This window comes from Cryptomeria japonica, chromosome 4, assembly GCF_030272615.1.
Source record: "Cryptomeria japonica chromosome 4, Sugi_1.0, whole genome shotgun sequence".
In the NCBI taxonomy this organism is placed as follows: domain Eukaryota; kingdom Viridiplantae; phylum Streptophyta; class Pinopsida; order Cupressales; family Cupressaceae; genus Cryptomeria; species Cryptomeria japonica.
Window position 1 is genome coordinate 728,768,670 of NC_081408.1, and position 13,536 is coordinate 728,782,205.

The 13,536-nt window shown below is 31.1% G+C and overlaps 1 protein-coding gene across 2 annotated transcripts; it reads right to left on the reverse strand.

Moving 5' to 3' along the window:
* Positions 1–2,970: 2,970 nt before the first annotated feature.
* Positions 2,971–10,016, reverse strand: LOC131027499 (transcription factor bHLH67). 2 transcript variants are annotated; one of them, XM_057957586.2, is made up of 3 exons: positions 9,411–10,016; positions 3,401–3,799; positions 2,971–3,240 (listed from the first exon to the last, which is right to left on the reverse strand). In XM_057957586.2, exons 1-3 carry the CDS (start codon positions 9,918–9,920, stop codon positions 3,175–3,177), a joined length of 975 nt encoding a protein of 324 aa, XP_057813569.1. In that variant the 5' UTR covers positions 9,921–10,016; the 3' UTR covers positions 2,971–3,174. The 2 variants fall into 2 exon arrangements, with proteins under 2 accessions (XP_057813569.1, XP_057813568.1); XM_057957585.2 differs by lacking the exon at positions 9,411–10,016 and adding an exon at positions 4,594–5,188.
* Positions 10,017–13,536: the final 3,520 nt, after the last annotated feature.

Consider the following 13,536-nt stretch of genomic DNA (forward strand, 5'->3'; position numbering starts at 1 on the left):
GAGATCAGTCCAATTCAGCAGGTTGATAGTTGTCTTCTAGTTTCTATTATGTGGGATGAGTACTTGTTGAATATCGCAACATTGTTTGATACATCACACATTATAGACATTGGGGATGTTATTGAGGATATTGTATTCCACTTTTATGGTAACTTCAACATTCATGTAATCCCATCTTCAATGCCTTTAAAGGTTGTTCATCAGGTATCTTCACAGTTGTTTGAATTTGATTTATTTGAGTTGGCATCTTTTGATTCATACATGTGTATAGTTGAGTAGTTTGACATTGCACACATCACGAGACTATTCCTTCTAACTCCTTTGATGGAGTTTCTTCTTCCTTGGCCATTGGATTTGTTTCTTTCGAAGGGGAGAAATGTGATTTTTCGCTCTTGGATCTACATTAGCATTCATTATCAAGACTTCATCTCTTATATCAGAGCTTCTATCTTATGGGTAGATATATTGACTCATTTTCTCCCTCCTATGGGGGGAATATTGATTGAATTTTTTTAACCAAAACACTATTTAGGGAGATATCTTGAGTCCTTCATGCTTAGTCACATGTACTTTCTTTTATTTCCTTTTTTCACTTTTAGAGAGGAGCTTTTTTCCATGTGGTTTCCTCCTTTTCTCCCTTTGTGAGAGTTGCATGGCTTTGCATTGGTTTGGACATCAAAACTTGATTAGGCCTTTGTTGTAGGGACTCATTCATGCATTCATATTATATTTTTAGATACTCCCTAAGTTGATATTAATGGGGAGGGCCATATTGGAGCAATTGGGATAGTTTATCTAATTATTTATTAATTAGGTCCTTTAATTAGTTTTTTACTTAAGCTAAACTTAGGTGCTTTTTCCTTTAATTTAGTTAGTCTAATAATAGCTTAATTTATCTCATTCATTATGGTTGTGACACTTGACACTACCTAATTTAATCTTGCAATAGTGTTTTGCATCTAGGTTTTCATTTATCCTTTTATAAGAATTCATTCACTCATGTAATCATGAATTTTTTATGCAATCAATATAGAATACTCAAGATGTTGAGCATATTATTTTTTCTTTAGCTCCTTTATGTGATGGGTGTTGTGCTTGTAGATGATTATTGGCTTTTGAAGTTCAATCATCAACTTCTATAGAATATTCTTGCTCTTGAGTTTTCTTTTAATCTCATGGTGGCTATTCCAAATATTTGACATCATTGGTCCTATGTTTTATTAAGTGTTTCTCCCTATCATGTTCACCATGAGTGTCGATACAATGTTCAAGAGAGTAGTATTGCAAAAAATGTACCAATCTTTTATTCCATTAAATATCTTGATTGAATTGTGACTTATTTTTTTTGGAGCTGTTTGACAGAGAATGTCATCTTCATTTCTACAAATAGTTGACATGATGTATGTTGCATTGTTATGATATGCTTGGGATAAGGAAAATATTCTATGTGGTATGCATGGAATGAAGTGTGTTTATGTTTTGGAATTTTATATATATTAATATGGGTTGCATTTGCATTTCTACATGAATGATTATTGTGCTATAAACATGATGTAACAAGATAGGTGTGATGCCTAGGTTAATTAGATAGTGACAAGATGAGAAAAATGTCTAGGTCACATAAATTAGTAAGATGGATATACTAACTTTGCAGGTGATTTGTAAGTATACATGGATGATCTATGGACACACCTAAGTATCTCTTGTGGAAGGGGTACATATGAATAATTAATTCATTAATTTATATATATGATGAAGTAGAGATCTAGCCTTAAGCTATTCTAAGATTGGAGTTTGTAGTCCTTATATGATCATTATTTTCTTAAAAGTGTGGAACATACAATGACCTTTGTATAAAGTGTTGATATTAGTGCGAGTGTGTGTAAGAAAATTATAGAAACGTGATAAGGAATACGGTAAACTCATCAAAGAACCAAGGAATGGTAAGCATAGGTATGTGTATGTATGAATATGATTTCAAAGTTATGGTAGGACAAATGAAAATTATTTTTGCTGACTAAAACCTTAAGATAAGTAAATCATTTTTCGATAAGGAGAAAAAGTTTAAGGATATATGTTTTAAATTGAAATTATTGGGCATTTACAATAGTTTAGGTTAGTGTTATTACTATAAATTTTATAAGTAGGATGATGCCATTGTGAGGAAAAAGAGGCATTGTCAAAAAGGAGACAACTAAGCTTTTAAAATCAAAAGGTAGAAATAAAGTTCACCTACTTTCTTTTGTTTTGTCAATTGAATAGAATAATTTTAATAAATGATATATGTAACCATTAGATAGTACTGCATCAATAGCCAAAGGATATAGACTATTAATAAATTTTAGTTTTATATACTTTTATTGCACTAGCATGTGTCCAATAAGACATCGGGACAATTTCTCTTCCTAGTGTGGAAGGATGTCATATCCCATTTATTTACTTACTTTAATAATGCAATAAACTAGATTAAATTATTAAATACAAATGAATTAATAAATTAGTTATGATGTTATCATTATCTCATCATGCTTCAAGTATGGTTTTTAGATTGACCTATGACTAAGTGCAACTGAGTGAGGCGAAAGTCAAAGAAAAAAACATGGTCAAGGAGAATAGATCTACCCATTTGATAAATAATGATTATGACGGATACCTACTACACACCACATAATTTCAAGTCAACTTTCTTTGGAAATATAATTTATTATCTTCAACTACATTGATATATTCATGTATCATATATGCTCATGCTTGAAAAATAAATATTTATATATCCAAAGCATAACTTCTTTTCTTTCAAAATTATATATATGTTATTATGATTATGTGTCATTATATATGATATTGAGTGTCATTGTTTATATAATTAAAATCCACAAAATAGCTTACAGGCCTAATATAAATTGAAAACACACGCTCCATAGCATAAATAATATTACTCAAAACTATTGTAATCATATCAATGTGCAATTTACAAGTGACACGCTCCTATTCTCTGATTTGATCGATCGATTCCCTCAGAATTTGGAAATTTCCAAGAAAATCGTCACTTCTTTGAAAAATCAGATTTCAGAATCAGATTATAGGAAAGTTGTCAAATGCTTATCATCTAGACTGGGTGGGAATAAGAACTTCATATTGCAGTGTAATATTATCATCCACTCCTGTAAATACTCAGTTGAGAGTCTGGCTGACTAAACTCCCGAAAATTTGCCAGTGGGAAATATTCCAGTCCTCGCCCTGTTCACATTCAAGACAACATGTTTCAATTTTAGGAAAAATGGAAAGAAAAAGTTATTTTCTAAGATTTCAATTTTATAATCAATGGAAATCAGATTCTTCTTTAAGATTTGCAATAGTCTCATTTGTTTAAAAAAAATATACGTAAGAACACACGTACCTTTGGTAATACGACCAAAGTAGCCTGAAATCCAAATCCCTTTTTATGTGAAACTGAAAGGATTTCCAACTGCTTTGCTCTCAACAGCTCTATTACTCTGAGAAGTAGATTTGCTGAGCAAGAAACAGTTGTCATCTGCACATTAATTATAACTTTAACTTGGCAAGGGATGTCATCGCATTGCTCCAAAATCACATCGGCACTGCGGTAAAGTAATAGGCTGTCTGAATTGAAATGATAGTCGTGGGATTCGAACCCGGGACTTCCTTCTTCACTATTTGAGAAATTCCTCGGAATCGATTCCTCCACGCTTTCAGTCCGTTGTTCCAGCTCGCAAACGCGAAGCTTCAGTTCTTTCAAATAGTCTGTGATATTCGCCAATATTGAATGCTTATCTTTCTGCAAACAAGGACATTCAGGGTCAGAAAAAGAAGCCTCTTGTTTCTCTTTGCCCAAAGTTAACCAAGGATAAAGCATTGCCCAAAGTTAACCAAGGATTAAACGAATATCCTAAATTTGTTAAGTTGCAGTTCGACATGTCAAGCAAATCCGAAATAACAGCACAATTATTATATCGTATAACACATTTTCAGAATATTTAACCGATTATTGTAGCTAACTAAAACTTCATAATATTTCAGATCAGTAGAAATTTGTAGGAAAATAAACTGTGTTAATTATATCACACCTTGCAATTTCTTTGAAGAGGAGGTTAAAGATTCTACAGTACAGTGCCGAAAGTGAACAAGTGGTAAAATAAAATTCCTAAATTTATTAAGTTGAAGTTCTACATGTGAAGTGAATCTGAACAAACAGAACAATTATTGTACCGTATTGCATAACATTATCAGAATATTTAACTACAACTTCAGAAAGTTTCAGATCAGTAGAATTAATTGGGAAAATAAATTAGAACGACGCTTTGGTATTATCACACCTAGCAATTTCTTGGAGGAAGAGAGTAAAGATTCTACAGTGCAGTGCCGAATGTGAACAAGCGGCTAAATAATATTCCTAAATTTATAAGTTGCAATTCTACAGGTGAAGTAAACCTGAAGAAACAGAAAAATTACTGTACCGTATAACAACAATTGAAGATTTTTTCAGAAAATTTATCTACAACTTCATTAAATTTCCTATCATGAGAAATTTGTAGGGGAAAGATTATAATGACGCTGTCTGTAATATTATACCTTGCAATTTCTTGGAAGAAGAGAGTAAAGATTCTCGAAATGCTCGTTCAATTTGACTCTCCTATTGCGCTCTGCAATCATGTGCTTAAATGTCGATTTAGTTTGATTCTTCTTTTTCTTCTTTAACTCTTGATTATTCTTGCCAGCAACAGCAGCAGCCGATCGGCGTGATCTCTGGATCTCTACCTTTCTATCTTCATCGATTTTTCTCAGAAATCTGAAACATCTTTTGTGCATATTCTCACAGGATGTGGAAGAATCCACAGAGGCGTTTGATTTAGATTTTATGTACGCACTGAAGGCACTTATATGCTGCGGCTCCTGAATCCTATTTCCTGAGGAATCCTCCGGCTTTTTACAAAATCCGTCGATCATGACATCAGAAATAGGAATCTCAAATTGTGCGTCGTCCATTATAATGATTTCAGAAGCATCGTTGCCGAAATCAGTCTTGCTAATATCTAAAAGAGATTCAATGGCAGCAATATTTGCACTGAAATCGTATGTCTCCATGGTCTGATGTTCTAGTTTTACTCTGGTATTCGATCTTGATTGTAACAAAGAGGTCTATTTATGAAGAAATCCGCTCATGGAAAATAAAAATTGCGTTGTTCGACAATCTTGTCAGTGTTATAACACATTACAAAACTCAAATAAGATGTAACACATTACAACTTAGTCATTTTTGTTACGTAAGTTTATTTATTTATTAGTATTGAACAATTAAATAAAACTGTTATAATGATTAAATTTTTTATAATTTTCATTGTGGTTATTTTTTATGACTTTAAATTTATGACAATACTTATATCAACTATACATCAACTTCATGTTTAACAATTACAACAATTTCTATTTATTACTACATTAATTAATTATAAATTATATTCCTAACTATTTAATAATCAAATAATTAATCTATGAAATTGCTCATAAAAAAATCGGACTCTTTTAAAATTGCCCTTATTCTTCTAAACGTACAAACACTACCAAACACAACGTTAATAAAATTCCATGTTTATTACAGATTCGCAAGAAAAATGTTGTACGAATATTTCAAGATTCTAGAAGGTTGATTTATTTGATGTAAATAGATTTTCACTAAATCCAAAAAATTCGGTACACGTTGCAGAAAAGAAGAATACTTTATTTTATATTTGACCCATATGGGTCCCTGTACGCACTAATTATTATTTATTTTGGCATTCTAGACTATATAAATTCCACAAAAACTACACTGATCTAGAGTGAAGAAGAACGAGGGAAATGATGGAAAAACATGTGATGAAATTCCTTTCACATTAACACAAACTGCCTGTAAAGAATTCAAAATCCCTTGAAATAAAACACTTATCTAGAATTAGAGCCCATTTGGGTAAAACACTATTTATCAAGCCATGGTGTGGCATTTAAACCGTATATCACATTTAAAATATTACTTGGATTGAATATTTAAATTTTGTTTTTATTAAACTCTTTTAGAAATGTCACTCGCATGTTTAAATCTCTAGTTTACATTTATAAGGAATTTGAGTTTATTAAATAAATTAACTTTAAATTGTTTCAACGTGATTTTTGATTATTTGGGATTTTAAAATATAATTCTAAAAATAGAAATATAATTATGTGGTGATGTAGAAAGTGTCAAAAAATCTATGGACAACATCTTTATATTTAAATCAAATAAATAACTTAAATCTAATCTATATAAACATTATTCTTAATTATATAATGATAATTTAGTTCACCTCAATTCAATAAGTAGTTGAATTGGTTAATCAGGTTTGAGATTCAATATTGACATTGTATTGCAATGTCATCTCAATTTTGTAATTTGTGCAAAATTGTGCCCCTTTTTATTCAAATGGGGTTGACTTAACATGATGGAAATGCTTTACACAAATTATAATTTTATTTTTTTTATATTCACTATCATGGAATCTGGAGGTGTCACACCCGCTCACAAGGTAGCAACACACACAGAGTTAGTCGGGGACTCGAACTCAAGACCATGGGGAGCATACCCATGCCTTAAGTTGCGATCCACGACCAGGCGAGCTAGGGCCGAAGCCCACAAATTATAATTTCATTGTGACTATGAACAAATAAAGAACATATTGGTGTTTTACTAATTCATTGAATTTAATTATGTGTTGTTTTATTTTGCTTCATAATTGGATAATCTTCTGTTAGATCCATGTCCACAATTGTATTAGATCAATTATCCTAAATTAAATTTAGGTACTTTAAGTTACAATTGTAGAAAGTAAACTAAGATTTGTAGACACAATGTAACTCGTAGCATTCAAAAACTTGCCCATCATATTATATTAACACCCCTCGCTATAATACTATATAATTCTATATAATGTGAATAATTAATCATTTCTAAAATTTAATATTACTATCTTTTATTAAATATGATTAGTACCAATATTTAGGAAGATACTATTGCAACTAGAGTGCTTACTTAAATACTAATATTTGCATCTAGCAATAAATTGTATGCTATATTTTTTTATAATGAAGTATCTTATCTTAACTAAGTAGATATACACATTTTTTGTCAAAACTTTTTTTTAAAATTCTATAATTTTATTTACTGAATAATTTTGAAACATTAATGCATCATCACTTACTTTTTCTTTCCCACACTATTTAAAACTTACACTAATGCATATATCTCTATAACATCAATGCCTAGATACAAATTTATCATTAAGTGTAGTGTTAAGGAAAGTGAAACATTAGGTCAAAAATCCATCCTCTTACTCTAATATGTATACATATATCCTTGTTCTATGTTTATATTTAGATAACTTGGCATAACCTTCTTTTGTGTATTGTGTGGTAAATTACTATGTTGAGTATTAGTTCACTTGCATTGATAACAAGTGTTGGATTATTTTTCTAGGACAAAATTGATTTATTTTGTAGGTGCATGTGTGCACACACACCCACACACACAAGTATTATTTATTATATTTGTTATTATATAATATGATATCAAAGTCATGTACCATTCAATAAAGATGGATATACTAACTTTGTAGGTGATTGGTGAGTATACATGAATGATCTATGGACAAACCTCAAGATCTAGCCTTAAGCTATTCTTGGATTGGAATTTGTAGTCATTATATGATCATTGTTTTCTTAAAAAATGTTGAACATCAAATGACCTTTATATGAAGTATTGATATTAGTGCAAGTGTATATAAGAACATGTCTAGAACATGATAAGGAATATGGTCAACTCATCTAACCACCAAGGAATGGTAAGTACGTTTATGTATGTACATGAATATGATTTTGAAGTTATGTTAGGACAAATGAAAATTGTTTATGTTAACTAAAACCTTGAGATAAGTAAATCTTATTTGGACAGGGACAAAATTTTGAGAATATTTGTTTTAAATTTCAATTATGCGTGCTAACAATAATTTAGATTAGTGTTGTTATTATAAGTGCTATAGATACAAGGATACCATCACAAGAAAAAAGGGACATTATTGGAATGGAGATAACCTAGCTTTTGAAATCGAAAGGTAGAAATCAAGTTCACCTACTCTCTTTGGTTTTGTCAATTGAATAGAATAAATTTGATGAATGATATATGTAACCATTAGATAGTACTACATGAGTAGGCAAAGGATACAAAATATTACTCTCTTTGGCTTATTGCATTAGCATGTGTCCAATAACACATCACGACGATAACTCTTCCTAGTAGGGAAGGTTGTCACATCCCATCTATTTACTTACTTTAATAATGAAAATAAACTAGATTAAATTATTAAATGTAAATGAAATGATGAATTCGATATGATGGTATCAATATCTCATTATGCTTTCACTATGGTTTTTAGATCGACTTATTGATGTGTGACTAAGTGCAACTGAATGTAGGTGACAGTCAAAGACAGATACATAGTAGAGGAGAAGAGATTTAGCCATTTGATAAATAATGGTCAAGAATGATACCTATTACACACGATGTAGTTACATGTAGAATTTGCATAATGAATATTTTTTGAATGATTGACGATGTTTATATATAATCGTTATCACATTGTTTAAATTAATATGAAATTAAATCTACTTACCTTGTTTGTATCCATGTATTAACAGTTGTATTCCTGCTTCAACAGGTCAAGTAAATCCGAAATAACAGCACAATTATTGCATCGTATAACAAATGTTCAGAATATTTAACCGATTATTGTAGCTAGCTAAAATTTCATAATATTTCAGATCAGTAGAAATTTATAGGAAAATAAACTATAATGACGTCGTGATTAAATCATACCTTGCAATTTCTTTGAAGAAGAGGGTAAAGATTGTACAGTACAGTGCCGAAAGTGAACAAGTGGTAAGATAAAATTCCTAAATTTATTAAGTTGAAATTCTATATGTGAAGTAAATATGAACAAACGGAACAATTATTGTACCGTATTGAATCAAACTTTCAGAATATTTAACTACAACTTCATAAAATTTCAGATCAGTAGAATTTTTTGAGAGAATAAATTATTAAGATCGCGCTTTGGTATTATCACACCTAGCAATTTCTTGGAGGAAGAGAGTAAAGATTCTATAATGCAGTGCCGAATGTGAACAAGCAGTTAAATAAAATTCCTAAGTTTATTAAGTTGCAATTCTACAGTGAAGTAAATCCGAAGAAACAGGACAATTTCTGTACGGTGTAACAACAGTTTAACACATTTTCAGAAGATTTATCTACAACTTCATAACATTTCACATGAGTAGAAATTTGTAGGGAAAAGATTATAAAGACGCTTTCTGTAATATCATACCTTGCAATTTCTTGGAAGAAGATCGTAAAGATTCTCGAAATGCTCTTTCAATTTAACTCTCCTATTGCGCTCTGCAATCATGTGCTTAAATGCCGATTTAGATTGATCCTTCTTTTTCGCCTTTAACTTTTGATTATTGTTGCGAGCAACAGCAGAAGCCGACCGGCTTGATCTCTTGACCTCTACCTTTCTATCTTCATCGATTTTTCTCAGAAATCTGAAGCATCTTTTGTGCAGATTCTCACAGGATGCCGAAGAATCCGAAGCGGCCTTTGATTGAGGTTTTATGTACGCGCTGAAGGCACTATGCTGCGGCTCCTGAATCCTATTTTCTGAGGATTTCTCCGTCTCTTGACAAAATCCGTCCATCATGACATCAGAAATAGGAATCTCTAATTGTGCGTCGTCCATTAAAATGATTTCAGAAGCATCATTGCTGAAATCAGTCTCGCTAATCTCTAAAAGAGATTCAATGGCAGCAATGTTTGCACTGAAATCGTATGTCTCCATGCTCCAATGTTTTAGTTTTCCACTGTTATTCGATCTTGATTGTAACAAAGAGATCTATTTATGAAGAGATTTGCTGATGGAAAATAGAGACAGCGATGCTTGACAAGCTTGTCAGTGAGTGATGGAACACGTTACAAAACTCAAATATGATTGTCTAAAGAAGTCAAAGATGAGTACTCACATTTTATTTTATTTTTAACAACTTTCGTATTTCCTATTTTGTCGTGTTTAACTGTGTAGGATTTCATTTGCTAAGCCATTTTCTGTATAGTCTGGATGCACATTTTTTTATTTTGAATTTTCAAGAGCTATAATGCAATTTTTTCCGTTGCATGATAATTTTTAACATAAAAAGGTATTATCAGTCCTTCCTTTTGGATAATAACTTTGTATATTTTGCTTCATCATGAAAATAAAAATGATGAAGGATCACAGATAGTGATAATCAGAAATATGGAAAAACAAAAATGTTAGGCAGAAACTTTCATAACAACATTAAACATATTTTGTCATTGTTTCTTTATGTGAAATCTCATCTTAATAAGACAATGACAATAAAATTCATTATGATTATTGTTAGAAATTTTACTTCTTATTCACTTTTGTTCATGTAAGATGTTCTATATATTAATATTAAATTATTAAATATAAGTATTTTAGTATAAAAAAATTATTACTACTTACCGTTAGGCTAGTACTATTGCAATCGATTGCACCAATTTTCATTCACTCGTTGTTACTAAATTGTTTTTCTACCAATTATATCTATGAATTTTTTCTTCCCATGTTTTTATTTTTTATTTTTTAATAGTTAAGATGCATGATTTTGAAATTTTGAAATTACAAAAATTGTTTTTCTTCAATCTACCATGACAAATAAATCTAAACTTATCTCTTTATCTCTTTAATCTCAACCTTTTTTATTTGATATATGTTACTGGGTGAAAATATTTTAATGCTGGAATTAATTGATTATTAAATAAAAATTGTTAGATATTTCAATTAGGGTTAGATTTATATCTTAGTGTTAGCAATTAATGTTTAATTAAGGTTATACAATAAATTTGAGTTAGGGTTAAATTATGGTAATAGTTCAAACATGGTTAGGGTAAAGATTTAATTAGGGTAAGGGTTAGGTATAAAGTTAAATTATTAGTCTCTATTATTTGATAATTGCTTGCAAATGAACAAATATTCTTCGAAGCTTACAAACAGCACAAAATACAACTTCTACGAACTTCAATATTTTTTACTAATTCACGTGTGGAATCTTGTAAATGTGATGAATCCGTACACGTTCTAGAAAGACTAATAAATACTTCATTTATAGTAAAATGTGAATGAATCCGTACATGTTCTAGAAAAGACTAATACTTCATTTTATATTTGACCCACATGGATTCCATATAAAATTCCATATAAACTAGACTGACAGCAGAACGAGGGAAAAACATGTGATGAAATTCCTTTCACCCCAACACAAACTGCGTTTAAAGAATTTTATATACCTTCAAATAAAACATATTGGGTTTAGTGTATTGGATTTAACATGCGTTTCACGATCAGCCACACTTTTTATGTATATAAAATTAGAGTCTATTTGGGTAAAAAACAATTTATCAAACCATAGTGTGGCATTTAAATTTTATATCATTATTAAAATATTATTTGGATTAAATATTGAAATTTTGTTTTGATCAAACTATTTTAAATCAAAGTTATTAAATTTTCAAATCCATTAAAAATTTTAAACTATTTTAGAAATCAGAGCTATTAGATTTCCACAATCCATTCAAATATTTTTAAAACTAGATATAATATTTTAGAAATGCCACTTGCATATTTTAATGTTTAGTTTACTTTTATTTAGAAATTTTATTTTATAAAAGAAATCAAATTTAAATTGTTTTAATATGATTTTGATTGATTGAAATTTTAAAATATAATTTGAAGAGTATTTTTAATAATATAAAGATATTTATTTAGTGATGGGAAAACCGAAGAAAAATCTCCTAGCAACATCTTTCTACTTAAGACTAACCATTTTGCGGAGGCCAATGCCGCCTACATAAGACTACACATGGCGAGCAAGGAGGGGTTCAGACGTGTCTGGCTAAAAAGTGACTCGCTTAAGATTGTCAAATGCATAAGGGATGTATAGTGCCTAGCTAGACTATTTCAAACTTAATCAAGGACTGCCTTGAAATGATTGTTGGCCTGGAAGATTTCAAGATCTCGCATGTTTTCCGAGAAGGAAACAAACCAGCGGATCATTTGGCCAACTTGGCGGTGGATAACATGGTAGTTAAATGGTGGAGAGGAAGGGAAACTATCCTGAAAACTCTGTGCGACCTGGCAAGAAATGATGTCGACATCTTCGGCCTTTCCAATGAAATTAATGGTGAAATATTATGATGGGATGGGAGCCATTGGGGTGGTATTTCAAATTATTATCACTTTGAGAAGTTTTAGAACTCTCAGTTTGCCCCGTGTCTGGTTTGGTTTCATCTAGGTTTTTCTAGAGTCTTGTTGTCTAATTTGCTCGAGTTATAGAATAGGAGGTGAAATGATTAGGTTTGAACCCACAACCTATGAGAATTGGCAAAAGAATAAGGAGGTTTGGGAGGAAATTTCTAACGGTGGGATGGTGCCCTTTTTGGAGAGACTGCATGGTCATTCTACTATTGTTACTAAAAGCTTTGTTAAAGGTTGGAATAAGGGTGTGCTGACTGCCTTTGGTGTGGAGTTTCAAGTCGACAAAACCATGGTTGCCACTGTTACTAGTTTGGATATGAAAGACGGGAAATTTTATAGAGACAAGAAGTCGGGTGAGGAGGCTATTGCTGCCTTTTATGATAAGGAAAAGTGTGAGATTTTGCCAAGATCAAGAGCTCAATGAAAAGTACAATAGAGAGACAAAATAGATGATAGAAATAAACTGTATTCTATCAAGATGAAAATACTGATCAACTAGATCATCAATCAAATACATACAATGTAGACGAGCCTGCTTATATCTAGGCAAGGCTATATGAATATGTGAGCACACAAACATGACATGTGGCTCAATAAGAAAAAAGGGTAGGTAGGAGAAACAATAAAATATTCCACATGAGGTGGATCCCCCACTGAAGGTGGAATTATCATCCCACAATAAGTGGATATGATAAAGTAATAACAAGATCACACCATAAAAGGTGGAAATCTCCTACAACACAATATCCCAATGTGACACAAACACCCAAGTGTCTCATATGCAAACTACTATGATATGCATGTACCTAAGTAAACTTAAGTAAGGTGTAATAATATCCAACATGAATAAATAATTACACCATCCCCCCTTAAGTGCAACTTAAGGGAATGCACTTAAGTCTACAATGCAACTAAGAAATGCAAGATGGGTCCCCACTACAAGGCCATGTTAGGTACCCATGTACAAATAAAAAAATGCATGCAAACCAATGCAATATCTCATAATGTGAGGAAAGAGAGAAAAACTCAATGGGGAAAAACCCTCCCACAAAAAGAGAGATGAAACTATATACAAAGAAACTCTCATAGAAGCATGTGAAGGACAAAACACCATGTTAGGAAAAAGTCCCCCCCATATGAG

Bases quoted from the DNA above. Each gene is read 5' to 3' on its own strand.
- LOC131027499 (XM_057957585.2), bottom strand. From the start codon at position 5,106: ATGGAGACATACGATTTCAGTGCAAATATTGCTGCCATTGAATCTCTT. The intron at 3,800-4,593 runs GTATAATATTAC...CCTTGTTTGCAG, and splicing joins TTCTTCCAAGAAATTGCAAG to AAAGATAAGCATTCAATATT. The intron at 3,241-3,400 runs GTACGTGTGTTC...GAATGTGAACAG, and splicing joins CTTTGGTCGTATTACCAAAG to GGCGAGGACTGGAATATTTC.